General features: G+C 54.9%; 1 protein-coding gene across 4 annotated transcripts in view; it reads left to right on the top strand.

The window, feature by feature from the left end:
- LOC105192379 (dipeptidyl aminopeptidase-like protein 6) overlaps positions 1-13,771 on the top strand; it is a 78,864-nt gene that overhangs the window by 61,778 nt on the left and 3,315 nt on the right. For 3 of the 4 annotated variants that reach the window (XM_025298853.1, XM_011156477.2, XM_011156476.2), the window contains 9 exons: positions 6,041-6,147; positions 6,426-6,624; positions 10,259-10,333; positions 10,626-10,678; positions 10,869-11,426; positions 11,769-12,087; positions 12,634-12,812; positions 12,889-13,111; positions 13,227-13,671. In XM_025298853.1, coding sequence (XP_025154638.1) covers positions 6,041-6,147; positions 6,426-6,624; positions 10,259-10,333; positions 10,626-10,678; positions 10,869-11,426; positions 11,769-12,087; positions 12,634-12,812; positions 12,889-13,111; positions 13,227-13,671 — 2,158 coding nt within the window. Of the gene's footprint in view, positions 1-212; positions 1,042-6,038; positions 6,148-6,425; positions 6,625-10,258; positions 10,334-10,625; positions 10,679-10,868; positions 11,427-11,768; positions 12,088-12,633; positions 12,813-12,888; positions 13,112-13,226; positions 13,672-13,771 lie in introns of those variants that run through there. The other variant, XM_011156478.3, reaches the window with a different exon arrangement.

Raw genomic sequence — 13,771 nt, 5'->3', positions numbered from 1 at the left:
CTGCCGTGTCCGCGCGACCACTCGACAATTATCGAGATAGGTCCCCCCCCCCGCCCCTCGGCCCACCGTCTTCCTCTCCGAGACTCTGCCGAAATCGCGCAACATTCTGATGCATCACGCGGACCGATCGATGGGAAATTTTGCCGCGTCGGCAGCAGAGAGAGAGAGGGAGAGAAAGAGAGAGAGAGAGAGAGAAGGGGGAGAGAGAGAGAGAGAGAGAGAAAGAGGACAGCGATGCCCATCGGCACGGCTTGCTCACGCTCGATTATCGGCCCTTTTGCACGACTGATCCCGTGACCCCGAGAGGGTCGTATACATGGACGGCCGCGCATATACGTGTGCACGCGCCATCTCTTTGAACTTCCTGTTAAGGCAGAAAGAGCAAAACGCCGGCGGATAGAAGCGTTCTTCCGTCCTCTCGAGAAAATCTCGTCCGCCGCGGCGCGCGGCAGCGAGCGTTAACAGCTAGTCCGGCGTTGTTAGTCCCGGAGTGCGGAGCTGTCGACGGCGGAACGTTCGATACGCCCCGCGACGCGCCGTCGGCCGCGATCGCGTCGATCTGGATATCGTGTTGGGACGTTAGCGGCGTTATCGTAAGGTTGGATCGGTTTCCGCGAATCGATCGCGAGGCAACCGTCGCCGCCGCCGCGCTGATCGGTCATGCGATATTTTGACACGTGACATAATGAGCGCGTGTATGTACGCGCTCGCGTTTTCTATATTAAATATATATATGTGTGCACGCGGCGGGAGGACAGAGAGGGAGGATCCGAAAGGTGGGCAGCGGGAAGACTGAAATACTTGGCAGAAACGCGCTCGGCAGTCTGGCCGGCGCGTCCGTGCCACTTGAACGGACGGGTGAATTAATTATTGGTGTCGGGCGGAACGTGTGTGATGTTCGCGCGTGCCACGAGTCGAAAATAACGGCGGCGCGGCGGCTGTTCTCGTGACCAAAAGCAGCGGATCGGATATTATTATCAACGCGACGGCCAGGAGCAGGAGAAACCGCCATGGTCAACACCTCCACCGATCTTTCGGAAGATAAGCAATCAGCTCCGTTGTCTTTGCACTTACGTCCCTCAGCTGGTCTCACGACCCCCCTCCCCCTCTCTCTTCCCGATTTATTGCTCCGTCGCGGTTTCCTTCCCTCCCTCCGCTCGTCGCGACTTTCTCGATCGCGGTCGCGGCTTATCACGCGTCGCTCATCGCAATCGCAATGGCGCCTTCCGCCAGGGTGATAGCTTCACGAGAGCTCCATCCGCCGCGCGGATTAGCAAGATCCAGTTCGGGGAGAACGACATGGTCGCGTGTCGTAAATAACTTCCGCCAGGAGCGTAGACAGAGACGCTGAAAAATGCGGCGCGCCTTTCGCCGTGTTTGCGGTAACGTCTATAGTAGCGGGGCACCGATCGAGCTTCGAGTTTTCGTCCCGACGCGCTGTGCGATGGTGGCCCAATTTCGCCGCTTCTACGGTCTATTTCGTGACAACCGCATTGTGTCGCGCGCGCATACGCGCCAATCGTGCGCCTCGGGATTCCGGCTCGGTCTCTGTCCGGAGTCTCGTCTCGCCGATTGTTACTCCGTATGCGCGCTGATACACATACATCGGATCCGACGATGACGCGGGCTAATGTTCGCCATTTCCGCGGAAACGGGAAGCTTCGTCTCACCTCGCCTCGCCTCGTGCAGCCGAAAGCAGCACCCACTGCAAACGACGCGGCTTCGCGGCGGTGTTACAGCAGCTTTTTCGCAGCATAATATGGCGCGCGACTCGCCCGTGACCGTGCACGCGATTGTTGGCCGTTCGACGGCCGTCGAGCGTGTCTAGCAGGGTCCTCCGGAACGAGAGAATCCCGCGCCGCGCCGGGGTAAATTAAATTTTCAGGGGCGCCGCTCGGCCCCGGCGCAGCCGATCGCCGGGATCTCACGACAAATATTGGAAAAGCCCGAAGAAGCTTACGACGTTCTCCATCGTTGGCAACTAGAGACTGGAGACTGAAAATTTCGTCGCCCACTACGACGTCCCATCGCTGGAAAGCGAGAGAGAGAAAGAGAGAGAGAGGGGGGGCGGGCAAACATTGTTCGAGATTGCTATAACGCTGTGTGCACCCACACACACACATATATACATATATACATGAGGACGAATGAAATAAAACATGGCTGCGTAATTGCGCGTCAGAGTTTAATTTATTTATTTCATCATCGGTGCGCCTATCGATCCTTGTGGCCGCAGCCGTAAAACGTCGCAAAGGTTGCGACGAGCGAGAAAAGAGAGATCCGATATGATAAAACTGGGCTTCGGCCGAGCGTATCGCGCTGAAAAATGGAATTATACGCACGCTGAAACGCGCTGCGAGCGACCGCAAACAGCTGCGCCGATCGGACGCAATTGTTTCGACGCGACAACCCTTATCTATCATAGCGCCGTGGTACGTTACACGCCACGGTGGAATACTCGAAAAGCGCCGTGTCGGATTACCGCGCGATCGCTGTAGATATTTCCTTCGGATTAATCCCAGTTGCATTCGGCCCGGCTGATCTGCACGCCGCGCCGAACCGTGTTGTATTCGCGCATCTCTCCCCTCGCAACCAATAACGCCGCTCGACAAAACGAGAAAGCGGCGCGATAACGTATTAATTGTGCGTGTAATCATTCCGATAAGTGCCTCGCCGCCGGCCGGCCGAGCCGAGCCGAGCCGAGCCTCTTACATCGCCTCGATAAAATTCATCAATTCGCCCGGATGAGCTTTCGAGAATCCAATTTGCGGCGGCGTTGCACGCCGTTCGTAGACGAACGAGGGCTCGCGGTAATCCGGCGATGAAAGCGAATTTTCGTTCTCGCGACGGGCTGCCGAAAAATTCTAATAAACCAACAGTCACTCACCATTCTTGGCCGCTCGCCAGCTGGCTTGAAGGCTCGACCTTGCGGGTCGACAGACAGACGTGGCCGATTAAAATCAGAATTTAACGTCGGGAAAGGTCCAACATAACGTATCGAAGGTTCGCAAGCCTCCTTTTTTTTTATCGCGTCTAAAAATTTCTCCCTGTCGGAACGTAATCGACAGGTAGTGGTTGTTCACGCGGCGCGACAGTCGCGGGAGCGTCCGTCGAGCAGGAGGAATTTTATCCGCGCGCGCGTCTTCGATCCTCGCGTGGAACTTTCACGAACATATTTGCGCGGCGCCGCGATGGGACACTTAAAAGCGGTAATGTCGTATCAGCTGCGTCTCGGCTGCGGCGGACGTTTCCCCGCGCCGTCTCTCCGTTATGCAACGTTATCGCGGGTGATACGCGCGGAGCCTGCCTGCGCGCGGCGCGACGCACACAGCGACACGCGTGCGCGCGCTCCCTTTCGTGCGTCGTTGTGACGCGTGTGTGACGGGTGAAAGGGAAAGAAAAGAAGAGAAAAAGAATTCGAGCGCACAGAGCCATTAGGAGGGAGGCACGCCGCGCAAATGTACAATGTAACGTCGTTAATACACGGCTCACGCTATTCACGAGCCGACCGGGCCGCCGCCATCGCGCCCGGCTCGGCGCACTCGTCGAATAATATTTGAAGCGCGAATAAAGTCGGCGCGCGCCTGTCATAAATATTAAACGCGGCCCATCGATCGCGTTATTGCGACGTGAATCTTCGCGGAGTAATGTCTGCGTCGTGCAACACGTCGCTCGCGACGATGTAGATATCGGCTTGGCTCGGCTCGGCTCTCGCTCGCCGAGCGACTAGCGCCGTCGCGCGTTTCCGGGGGTGAATTTATGGTCACCCTATACATCTCGTTGCACACGTGCAACGCGCGGCGATGCGTTTTGAATTCAAAGCGGCGCGGCGAATCGATCGGCGGCGGGACGGAAAGAAAGAATGGCTCCTGCTGCCGGGAGTAACGCCGGCTCGTTCGAGAGGACGGATCGGCGATTATTTATCCGGATAAACAAGTCGTCCGAAAGCGATTACCGTGGCGCAACTACGGCCAATTGACGCGAGCGCGCAGCAGTCGATCGTCCGCGTCCATTTGCACGGAGCGACGTCATTATCGGTGGTGGCACGGCGCTGCACAACACGGAGTTGTGGTGCAGATAAGACCTTAGGTCGCGCTCCGGGCAGTAAATCCGTCGCTGCCGGATCTAATGACCGACTCGGCTGAGAGGAGGGCTCGTCCTGGCGAATATTCTCCGTCCGTGGAAGCATCCTTCCTCAAAACGCGAACGCGATCGTCGCTGATGGCACGGCGTAAACATCGTGATTGGATAACGAGCGGGGGAGTGTTGCACTGGTCGACTTTGCGGCTGGCAATTTTCGATTCAACACGATTTACCGAATCGATCGGAGCGACAGGCAGAGGGACAGGACAGGCTTGGGCGCGCTTGGAGTTACTCGAACGAGACGGTGCACGATGCCAGCGTTCTTCTTCCGTTCGAAGGATAACGGCGGATCGGCGGATTAGCGTGCGTCGGAAACAAATGGCCCTTTCATCGACGAGTGCGGCGGGGGTGGGTGCGAGCAGCAGCGACAGCAAACTCGCGTGCGGCTGCACGTGTGACCGAGAGTTGCGGGCGGGGGCGACTGAGGGAGGGATTGTTCTAACAGGTACACACATAACGAGGGATCTCTGCGCGTGACGTATTATATAACTCGCGCGCGCGTGATGCGAAATTCAGCCGCGTTATTCGGCCATATTACAGTCGCCTGCGTGTGTTATCCGGCCTCTCATCCTCCCTCTCTTTCTCTCTCTCTCTCTCTCTCTCTCTCTCTCTCTCTCTCTCTCTCTCGTCGTCGGCCAGGACGACCGTACGGCGCAGACATATCCCGTATGCAATATGCATAACGCAGTCTATGTATGACGTATTTCATGAGGACGAACGAAAAGCGCGATATTTTGGACGACGGCGCGATCGAAGCGTGCGACCCCAAAAGCGTTTTTACAATCTACGAGAATAAAGCCCGGGTTCCTGTGTAACACGACATATACACGGTATTTTCGCCGGTCCGCGCTAGGACAATCTCTCTCTCTCTCTCTCTCTCTCTCTCTCTCTCTCTCCGGCGGGGAGTACCGCCGCGCGTTCTTTCTACGATTAGCCGCCGCTCGCGACCGGCGCGAGAGAGAGAGAGAGAGAGAGAGAGAGAGAGAGAGAGAGAGAGAGAGAGAAATGGGGTGAATTTCGCCGGGGCGGGAAGGAGGGTCTGATTGGACAAATGATCTCAAAGGAGATTCCGCCGCGCTCCTTGCCGGAGCCGCGCGCGCGGAACTGCGCCGAGCGAGGGAACGGAGTCGACGATAAATCATCCCGGAAATTGCGATCCGCGCGATAGAGGCGCAAAACGCTCGCGGACGAGGAGAAAAAAGAAAGTTCCTTTGTACCCCGGCCCAAACTACATCTAGCGAAGCTTGGCGCGCGCTTCTTGCGCGGTTCGCGTTACACCGGGTACTCCGGTAGTCCCGGGGGGGAGGAGGGCGCGCAAAAAGTCGCGTGTACGAGCGACATGCTGGCTCTGTCGGCCGCCGGCGCCGCTACTATTACTTGATTAACGAAGAACCAGGCGACGCACAGCGAGATACGTCTAGCTTGGCGGAAAGCCGAGGGAAACGTCCAGAGAGACGTTTGCAGCAATACGATTAGCGCGAACGATAACACCGTGCGAGCAATACACATCGTCATCGGCGTCTCCATATGCGAATTTTCTTCGCAACGATCTGTGTGACGTTTTCAGTGCGTGCGTGTGTGTGTCGTCGTGCGTTACACTCGTCTCTCACCACGGAGACCACAGATTAGCACTCGTAGACGTCGTCGTAGTCGTCGGGTGCGACCGAGTGACTACATGAGAATGTGCCGAGTGTGTCTTTGGTGATTCTGATCGCTCGTTTCTCTCTCGTCTTCTGTCGAACTCCCTCCCTAATTATCATCCCGACCTCACCATCTCTATCTCTATCTCACCCGCATGCTCTCTCTTTCTCCCGTGCCGATTCGCTTCTGCATTGCTAGTTCCATCGACAGTGGTTACCGAGCGATAATTACCGCGGCTGACTGTCTTCCTCCACAGGATTTAACGTACGGGGAGGGCGGCCACAATTGGCGGAGTATAGTTTTCTCGCTGCTGGTCATCGGCTTCGTTATCGCCGGCATCGTCACGGCCATTTATCTCCTCGGGTGAGTCTAGCGCGCGATATTTGCCTGCGCTCTCCTATTCCATTCCCTCTCATCCCACTCCCTGGTTATCCTCGCGATATTCCCTGCCGGTAACGCCTGCGTTCGCCGGCACCCTCGCCGGCGCGCTAAGACGATGGCGCGCGGTAATGGTCGGGGCATGCTATCGAGTTACAAAGTTACTACAGAGCGCCGGATGAAGGTCGTCGGCGCGGCGGCTGCCGCTTAACGGCAACCAAACGCGCGCGCCGCTAATTATATACATGACGACGAAATTACAGGTACGTCGACGAGCTGCTGTACTGGAGCGGCAGGCGTCTTACGTTGGACGAGTGCCTTCGTGATGACCTGACACCGCACAGGTTACCACCGACCTGGATCACCCACGAGAAGTTCGTCTACCAAGCCGACGACGGTTCCCTCACCCTCCTGGACACCAGCAACAATATTGTGTCCCTCTTAGTCTCTAATCATACGCTTGTACGTATATACACATACGCGTAAACAAACGCATATATACATACACACACACACACATATATAATATGTGTATATTTGTGTACTCAAATCGTATAGCGATAAACTTGCTGATGACACTCGCGCTACAACGATCAATTCCCTCTCTCTCTCTCTCTCTCTCTGTCTGTCTGTCTGTCTGTCTGTCTGTCTGTCTGTCTGTCTGTCTGTCTGTCTGTCTCTCTGTCTGTCTCTCTCTCCCCGCTCGTAAGTTCATCCTCGACGGATGTTATGAAGAGAGCCACCGCGTCCGTTAATTGAAAAATTCTCTGTTATTCGACGGAGATTTATGAAAGCGAAAGAGATAAATAGATGGCCGAAAATCCGATACGAGGCATTGATTGGCAGTATCGCGAGCGACGGTAAATAAAGAATTAATTAGACGCACAGACACCCGCGTATCGGTCGTAAAGAGCGCTTGACTAACGAGCGATCGACTAATTACGGGCTGCTTGCAATTGAATGAATGTCTCTGCGAAAATGACTGCGCGCGATCGGCGCGCGCGCGATTAATTACGCCGGAGGTCCGCTTCTAAATTACGCAACGATCGAAACTCCGGGGAGACACACGACGTAGGAGATAAGGCGCTACTCGGCCGTGTAACTAACTCCACCACGACGACTGTGGCCTGCGTAAATCCGAGGATCGCGAATAATTTGGAAGCTCAGATCCAAACGCGCGCCGTATAATCCGCGATCGGGCGTTATTAATAGAAGAACGTTATTCCGCGAGGGTATAGCGCCGAGCGAGCGAGGAGGAGGAGGAGGAGGAGGAGGAGGAGGAGAAATAGAGACTTGCTCGGAATGAATTTCGACATTAAATCGGTCCGTGTTACGCTGAACAAACTAATCGACGATAATTCGGATTCGAGTCTCGTGCCAAATAAAGTCGCACGGTCGGCGCGTCGCGAATGGAAATGCCGCGGGTTAACGAAGTTGCCGAATTTTTCGTACGGGCCACGGCGAACACCGACAAATCCGTTCACCGGCCGATAATCTCCGGCGAATTCGGGGCCGAATTGCGGTCGAGCGGGAAGAAGAGAGATCGATTATTTCCGTCAGATTTCTCTCGACGGATCCCGCCTAAATCACCCTGACCACCACCGACTCGGGATATCCGTATTAGCGAGATGCGCCGGGGTATCTTAGGTCTTCCACGCGCGCTGCCTAATCTTCCGGGGGATGGGAGGGAGGCGCCAAGCTATTGTCACACTCATCTACGGTTAATTGGCTGCGCGTACTGAACTCCCCGCGCTCGCCGGATAATTACGCGCTAATCGTCGGCGCGCAAATATATTCCCGCGGCGTGCCGGCCTCGCGCCTGACTGACTACGCGAGCACATCCCCATGGCGTATCGTGTATTTACCCTGTAGAGCCGCAAATATATATATATATATATACGAGGGTAGTCTGAAAAGTTCTCGGCCTGACAATGAAAGAAATTTTTTTGGCGTGAAATATGTTTTATTTTTCAATATAATCTCTTAAAACTTCAATGCATTTATTCCAACGTTTTTTCCAATAATTCAATACCATCATTAAAGTGTGATTCCGGAAGATTCTTTTCGTTCTGATGTATAGTGGTGGATCCGAGTTTTATCAACAGTTATGAAACAACGCTTGAAATCCATTTTATTTTGCTTAAAACGATCCAAACACGCTTGAGAAATACGCATTCGAATGCGTATCTTGGTCAATTGTTAGCAAATGCGGCACCCATCTTGCACAAAGCTTTTTCAACTGGTGCTACTACTCGAATGATTTGACAGATCGAATAAAATTTTACATGGGTTTATATCAGGGATGCCACTTTCCAATACAATTATAGTTTGACAGTTTCTAATGCCATGTATGTGTTAAGTCGAGAACTTTTCAGACTGCCTATGTATATTGTACAATATATATCCATATATATATCCGGGAAGAAATGAGCTACCGTATAAATATATGCACACCGCCAGGACGTATTAATTTTGACTTCTCGGCCGCGAATTCTCCCTCCAGAGAGGGTAAGTTTGATCAAGGGTACAAGAAGACTTGTATCTTGGCGTGAAATATCGCTCTTTCGACTCGCGGCCAAGCTGCGCCGAGGCTGCTCCTCTCCCTTCTTCGAGCACATCGCGGCGTGTTCCCGGTGGATTCCTAATTGAAACGAATCGTCGGCGCTCCGAGCGCGGCGTTTCCACGCGCATTTACACGGTGAACATTTCGACAGACGATAGAGAATACACGACGGAGACGGACGGGGAGGGATCTCGGCCTTTTGCCGATCGCCGGATTGCGGCGCGTCATGAAACAAAGACGCCTCGTGCTGCATATAAAACGGATTCCGAGACATTCCAAGGTTTACCCGTGACAGGAGGCGAGCAGGGGGAGGGGATAAATCGGGGTTATCCTACATACCGCAGCATTGCACTTTACGCTCGATCGGGCACTATCGAGCGTGTTTCCCGAGGCGCTTTGATGACGACGGATAATCAATCCGTCGGAGCGGAAAGAAGCGACGATTGAACGACCGCGATGACAACAATCATCGTCCCTCCACTATTTTTTTAATTTTATTCAATCCGTGAACGAGCGTGGCGTGAACATCTGTTATTCGCGGAGATGGAAGCGGAACACGCGTGACGACCTACCCTACCCCCCACGCTCCTGAGGAGACTCCGTATACGCGGGGAGGAGAAAGAAAGAGACGACGAGGAATGAAAGCAGCTTATAAAGAGACAGAGAGAGAGAGAGAGAGAGAGAGAGACAGAGAGAGAGAGAGAGAGAGAGAGAGAGAGAGAGAGAGAGAGAGAGAGAGAGAGACAGAGAGAGAGAGAGAGATTGATTTCGACAGTAGTAGCGCGATAAGTGTGCGTGCGCAAGAGATCCGGTTCGCTCGGTCTGGACGAGTTCCAAATCCGCGTCCTTTTTCCCTCCCGTGCCGGCGGACCGGTGTATGGACGAGCGTATACGGTGCATTGATCCGACCTGGCGTCCACCAGGATACGTCACTCGCCCGCGTCTCGCCGCTCTTTCGGACACGAGTATCGACTGCCGCTCGCGTAATGTCTACACGCGACGGTATTATCGACGAGCTACTCTTTCTCGAGAAGAAGAGAGAGGGAGAGAAAGTACGCGGATATTCGCCAAAGAACGCCGCGACGCGCTATTACAGACGGGATCGCGACGACGGAGCGTGGCAGTGATACATATCAGGCACCTCCGCTCAACCGTCTCGTAATTTAGCAGTCGACGCTATTAAAAGTTTCTCACGCCGATGCGTCCCTCGTTATCGCGGAAGCGAGCTCCGGACGCGAAGATCGCGAAGGGGATATGAAATAAAAGATAAACGCGCGCGCACGAGGTGAAACTGGCGCAGCGACGCGATCGGCTTTCAAATTAGATCGGCAACGAGCGCCGAGAGAGAGAGAGAGGGGGAGAGAGAGCGAGAGTGAGAGAGAGAGAGAGAGAGAGAGAGAGAGAGAGAGAGAGAGAGAGAGAGAGAGAGAGAGAGAGAGAGAGAGAGAGAGAGAGAGAGAGAGAGAGCGAGAGACGAGCGAGTCGGTGAGGGGAGGGGAGTTAACGCAATTTTCATCGGACCTTCTTTTCCAGAGGCAACTGAACGTTCACGGCTACGAGTGCAGCGCCGACCTGCGTTATGTACTGTTCAGGCACAATGTCAAGCCGGTAAGTAGCTTCGGAAGAGCGGAGCCTCGCGGGGAAATTTCTGATGCGGCAGCTGCATCCCTAACTTTCTGATCTGTGCCGGCTTATCGATGGTGTCCCGGCATGTGATAGGACACGGGGCGCAATTTTATTGCAGTTAGGACTCGATTATCCCCATGAAAAACGCATCTACTTCTTCCTTCTCCGCTCCCTCCTCACCCACCCCCTGCGGTTCTACGCTTTGCATCATTCTGTGTGCTCTTCGTATAGTAATCCGTATTCCCTACGATATATAAACGCGTCGTCTTTGCAGGTCTTTCGGAACACCTTCACCGCTCATTACACCGTCTACGATGTCACAAACGAGTAAGTTTCTTCGCGTTAAATACAGCCTTGCTGAGTCGTATTCTACGTGACATGAGAGGACGTGATGCAATTAAGTGAGAGAAGTAAAGAGAGAAAAAGATATGTCGAGACACACGACTGATATTACGCGCGTATGCTCGTCTGTGTGATTATTCTAACGGCCACGTCTTTGTCATTCCAAATCCGGCAGTCACCACACACCCCTTCGCCTGCAAGCGACGCGACGTATGCAGCAGACGCGAATGCAACACGCTATGTGGCTGGGCAACACGTCCAGCCTCCTGATGATCTCTGAGAACGACATTTATCTGAGGATGGCGCCCGCCTTGATGGAGGACATCCGGCTGACCGACACGGGCGTGCCCGGGGTGATTTACAACGGCGTGCCCGACTGGCTGTACCAGGAGGAGGTGCTGCCGCAACCGCAAGCGACGTGGCCAAGCCCGGACGGCACACATATCCTTTACGCCACGTTCAACGACAGCCGAGTGAGCGCGTTGCAGTTTCCGTGGTTCGGCACGCAACCGGGTCAAGACGGCGTCAGCTCGAGTCCCCTGGGCGCGTCCAGGAGAGGCTCCTTCCCGCCTTCCAGGTCGGTCAGATACCCGACGCCGGGCTCGCCGAACCCGGAGGTCGAGCTGTGGCTCATGGAGCTCGGCAACTTCAGCGCGATGAGCCACAACGGCACCGGGAACGTCACGTGGCCGAGCAAAATGAAGCTGAAGCCGCCGCCGTCCTTGGACGGACAGTACGTCAAGTTGTCGAAGACTTCTCGATTAGCCTAACCACTCAATAAGTAACTGAATTTTCCCCTCGATTTTCATACACAGTTACTCTCGTTAGCGGGCGATTTTTTGCGAAAAGAAAACAAAGAAAGGGAGAGAGAAAGAGAGCTGAGAGAGAGAGAGAGAGAGAGAGAGAGAGAGAGAGAGAGAGAGAGAGAGAGAGAGAGAGAGAGAGAGAGAGAGAGAGAGAGAGAGAGAGAGAAAAAGAGAGAAAGAGAAATGCGAGTGTGCGTCGGTTATTCTCGCCCGTAGCCGCATCGCGTAGCGTCGTAGTGACCCCGCAAAATCCTCGCGAATCTTTTCAGAGATTACTATCTGACATCGGCCGGCTGGGTCGGCGAGGACGCGTCGCAGATCGCGGTCGTCTGGATGACGAGGATGCAGAATCTGTCGGTGGTGTCGGCCTGCCGCGGTCCCACGTGGGAGTGCGAAGAGACCCACTCGGAGAGGGCGCCCGAAGGACTGTGGCTGGACGCCCAGCCGCATCCTCTCTTCGCTCCGGACGGTGACAGCTTCCTGTTGCTGGCGACGGTGCAGGAAGGTGACAAGGAGCATTTCACGCATATAAAACACGTCACGCTCACTCAGCAGAGAATAGCGGTGCTCTCTCATGGCCGCTACGAGGTGAGCGACATTTTTAGGCCGGAAGCGCCGGGAAATGTGTACGTATACGGGAGACACGAATGATCACAGAGGCGACTGCACGCTTCATTCTGGTCCAGAGATGGACCGCAGTGTTCTTTCCGGCCACGCGATCAGTTGCGAGAGAGAGAGAGAGAGAGAGAGAGAGAGAGAGAGAGAGAGAGAGAGAGAGAGAGAGAGAGAGAGACGATCGTGGGTCACCCCACGGTCGCGGAATCAACGCGAATAATTCGCGCGTTGGGTGCGTCGGTCAATTTGAGGCTTGACGACGAATGGAATCGCTACTATAAAGACGAGTCTTTTTTCCTTTTTTCCGGTGAAAGCCACCGGAAAGATGGAAAACAAGGTTGCAGCAAGCGGTGGAAAATATTTTGATTGGGATAATTTAAGCAACAAATAATAAACAATCCATTCTCGTGGTCAGCTCTCCAAATGAACCGAAGCATCCTAGTATTACTCGCACCGCGATTCCGCGACTGGGGCTCGATAATTCGGCAATATCGCAACGCAATCTCTCGTAAACGACAGGTAAGCGAGATCCTGGCGTGGGACACCAAGGCGCATCTCGTGTATTACCTGGGTACCCGAGAGAGAAGGCCCGGCCAGAGACACCTGTACATAGTGCGCGATCCCGCCGCGGACGATCCTCGTCACTTCGAGCCGTTGTGCGTGACGTGCGACCTCGGCGATGTTCTTTGGAGCAGCAGGCAAGTGTCACTCATTCGTCATCAGCGATGTGCATGACGCGTATAGCTCACACATGTGCGCGGGGAAACCCCACAGGTTCTACTACACCAATTGCACGCACTTTGGCGCATCCGTCAGCCCGCCGGTGAACGACGACACCCAGGGTTACTATGTGCTGCACTGCGAGGGTCCCGGCCTCCCTCTCGCCGCCGTGCACATGATGTCGTCGCACAAGATGCTGCGCGTGCTGTACGACACGAGGATCCAACGCGCGGACAAGCTCTCGGAATTGGCACTGCCTACCAGACGGAACTTCGAGGTTAGTCGCCAAGTCGTTTGGGACCTTTCGACGGGTCTCTCCGGCGTCGGATCTGTCGCGTCGATGATACACACACACACACACACACACGATATATATCCCGGGTGGTCGACAGGTGCCGTTACCCCAAGGCTGGCGGGCGCAGGTACAGCTGCTGCTGCCTCCCTCGTGGCGGGAGGAGCTCAGGGACGCGGCGTTTCCGGTGCTCGTCGAGGTGAACGGTCGTCCGGGCAGCGAGGCGGTCACGGACAAGTTTCGGATAGACTGGGGAACTTACATGTCCAGCCACAACGACGTGGTCTACGTGAGACTGGACGTGCGGGGCGCCCGGGGCCAGGGGAAGAAGGACCTGTTCAGGAGGATAGGCGGCGTCGAGGTGCAGGATCAGCTTACGGTGCTGAGGCACCTGCTAAAGACGCTCAAGTACCTCGACGTTACCAGGGTCGGCGTCTGGGGGTGGGGCTACGGCGGATACGTGACCGCCATGGTCCTCGGCAGCCAGGAGAACGTTTTCAAGTGCGGCGTCGCGGTCAACCCGATCGCCGACTGGATGTACTACAGTACGTGAGCGTAGCTTGCATTCGAAATCGCGCGCGCGCATGCACACACACTTGTCGTTCTCGCGAATTTCACGACGAAATCTCCCCTCGTGCCCCCCGC

Source organism: Harpegnathos saltator, unplaced genomic scaffold (genome assembly GCF_003227715.2).
Source record: "Harpegnathos saltator strain DR-91 unplaced genomic scaffold, Hsal_v8.6 scaffold1, whole genome shotgun sequence".
NCBI lineage: Eukaryota > Metazoa > Arthropoda > Insecta > Hymenoptera > Formicidae > Harpegnathos > Harpegnathos saltator.
The sequence above is the reverse complement of the archived record's forward strand: the minus strand, read 5'-3'. Positions and strand labels throughout refer to the sequence as shown.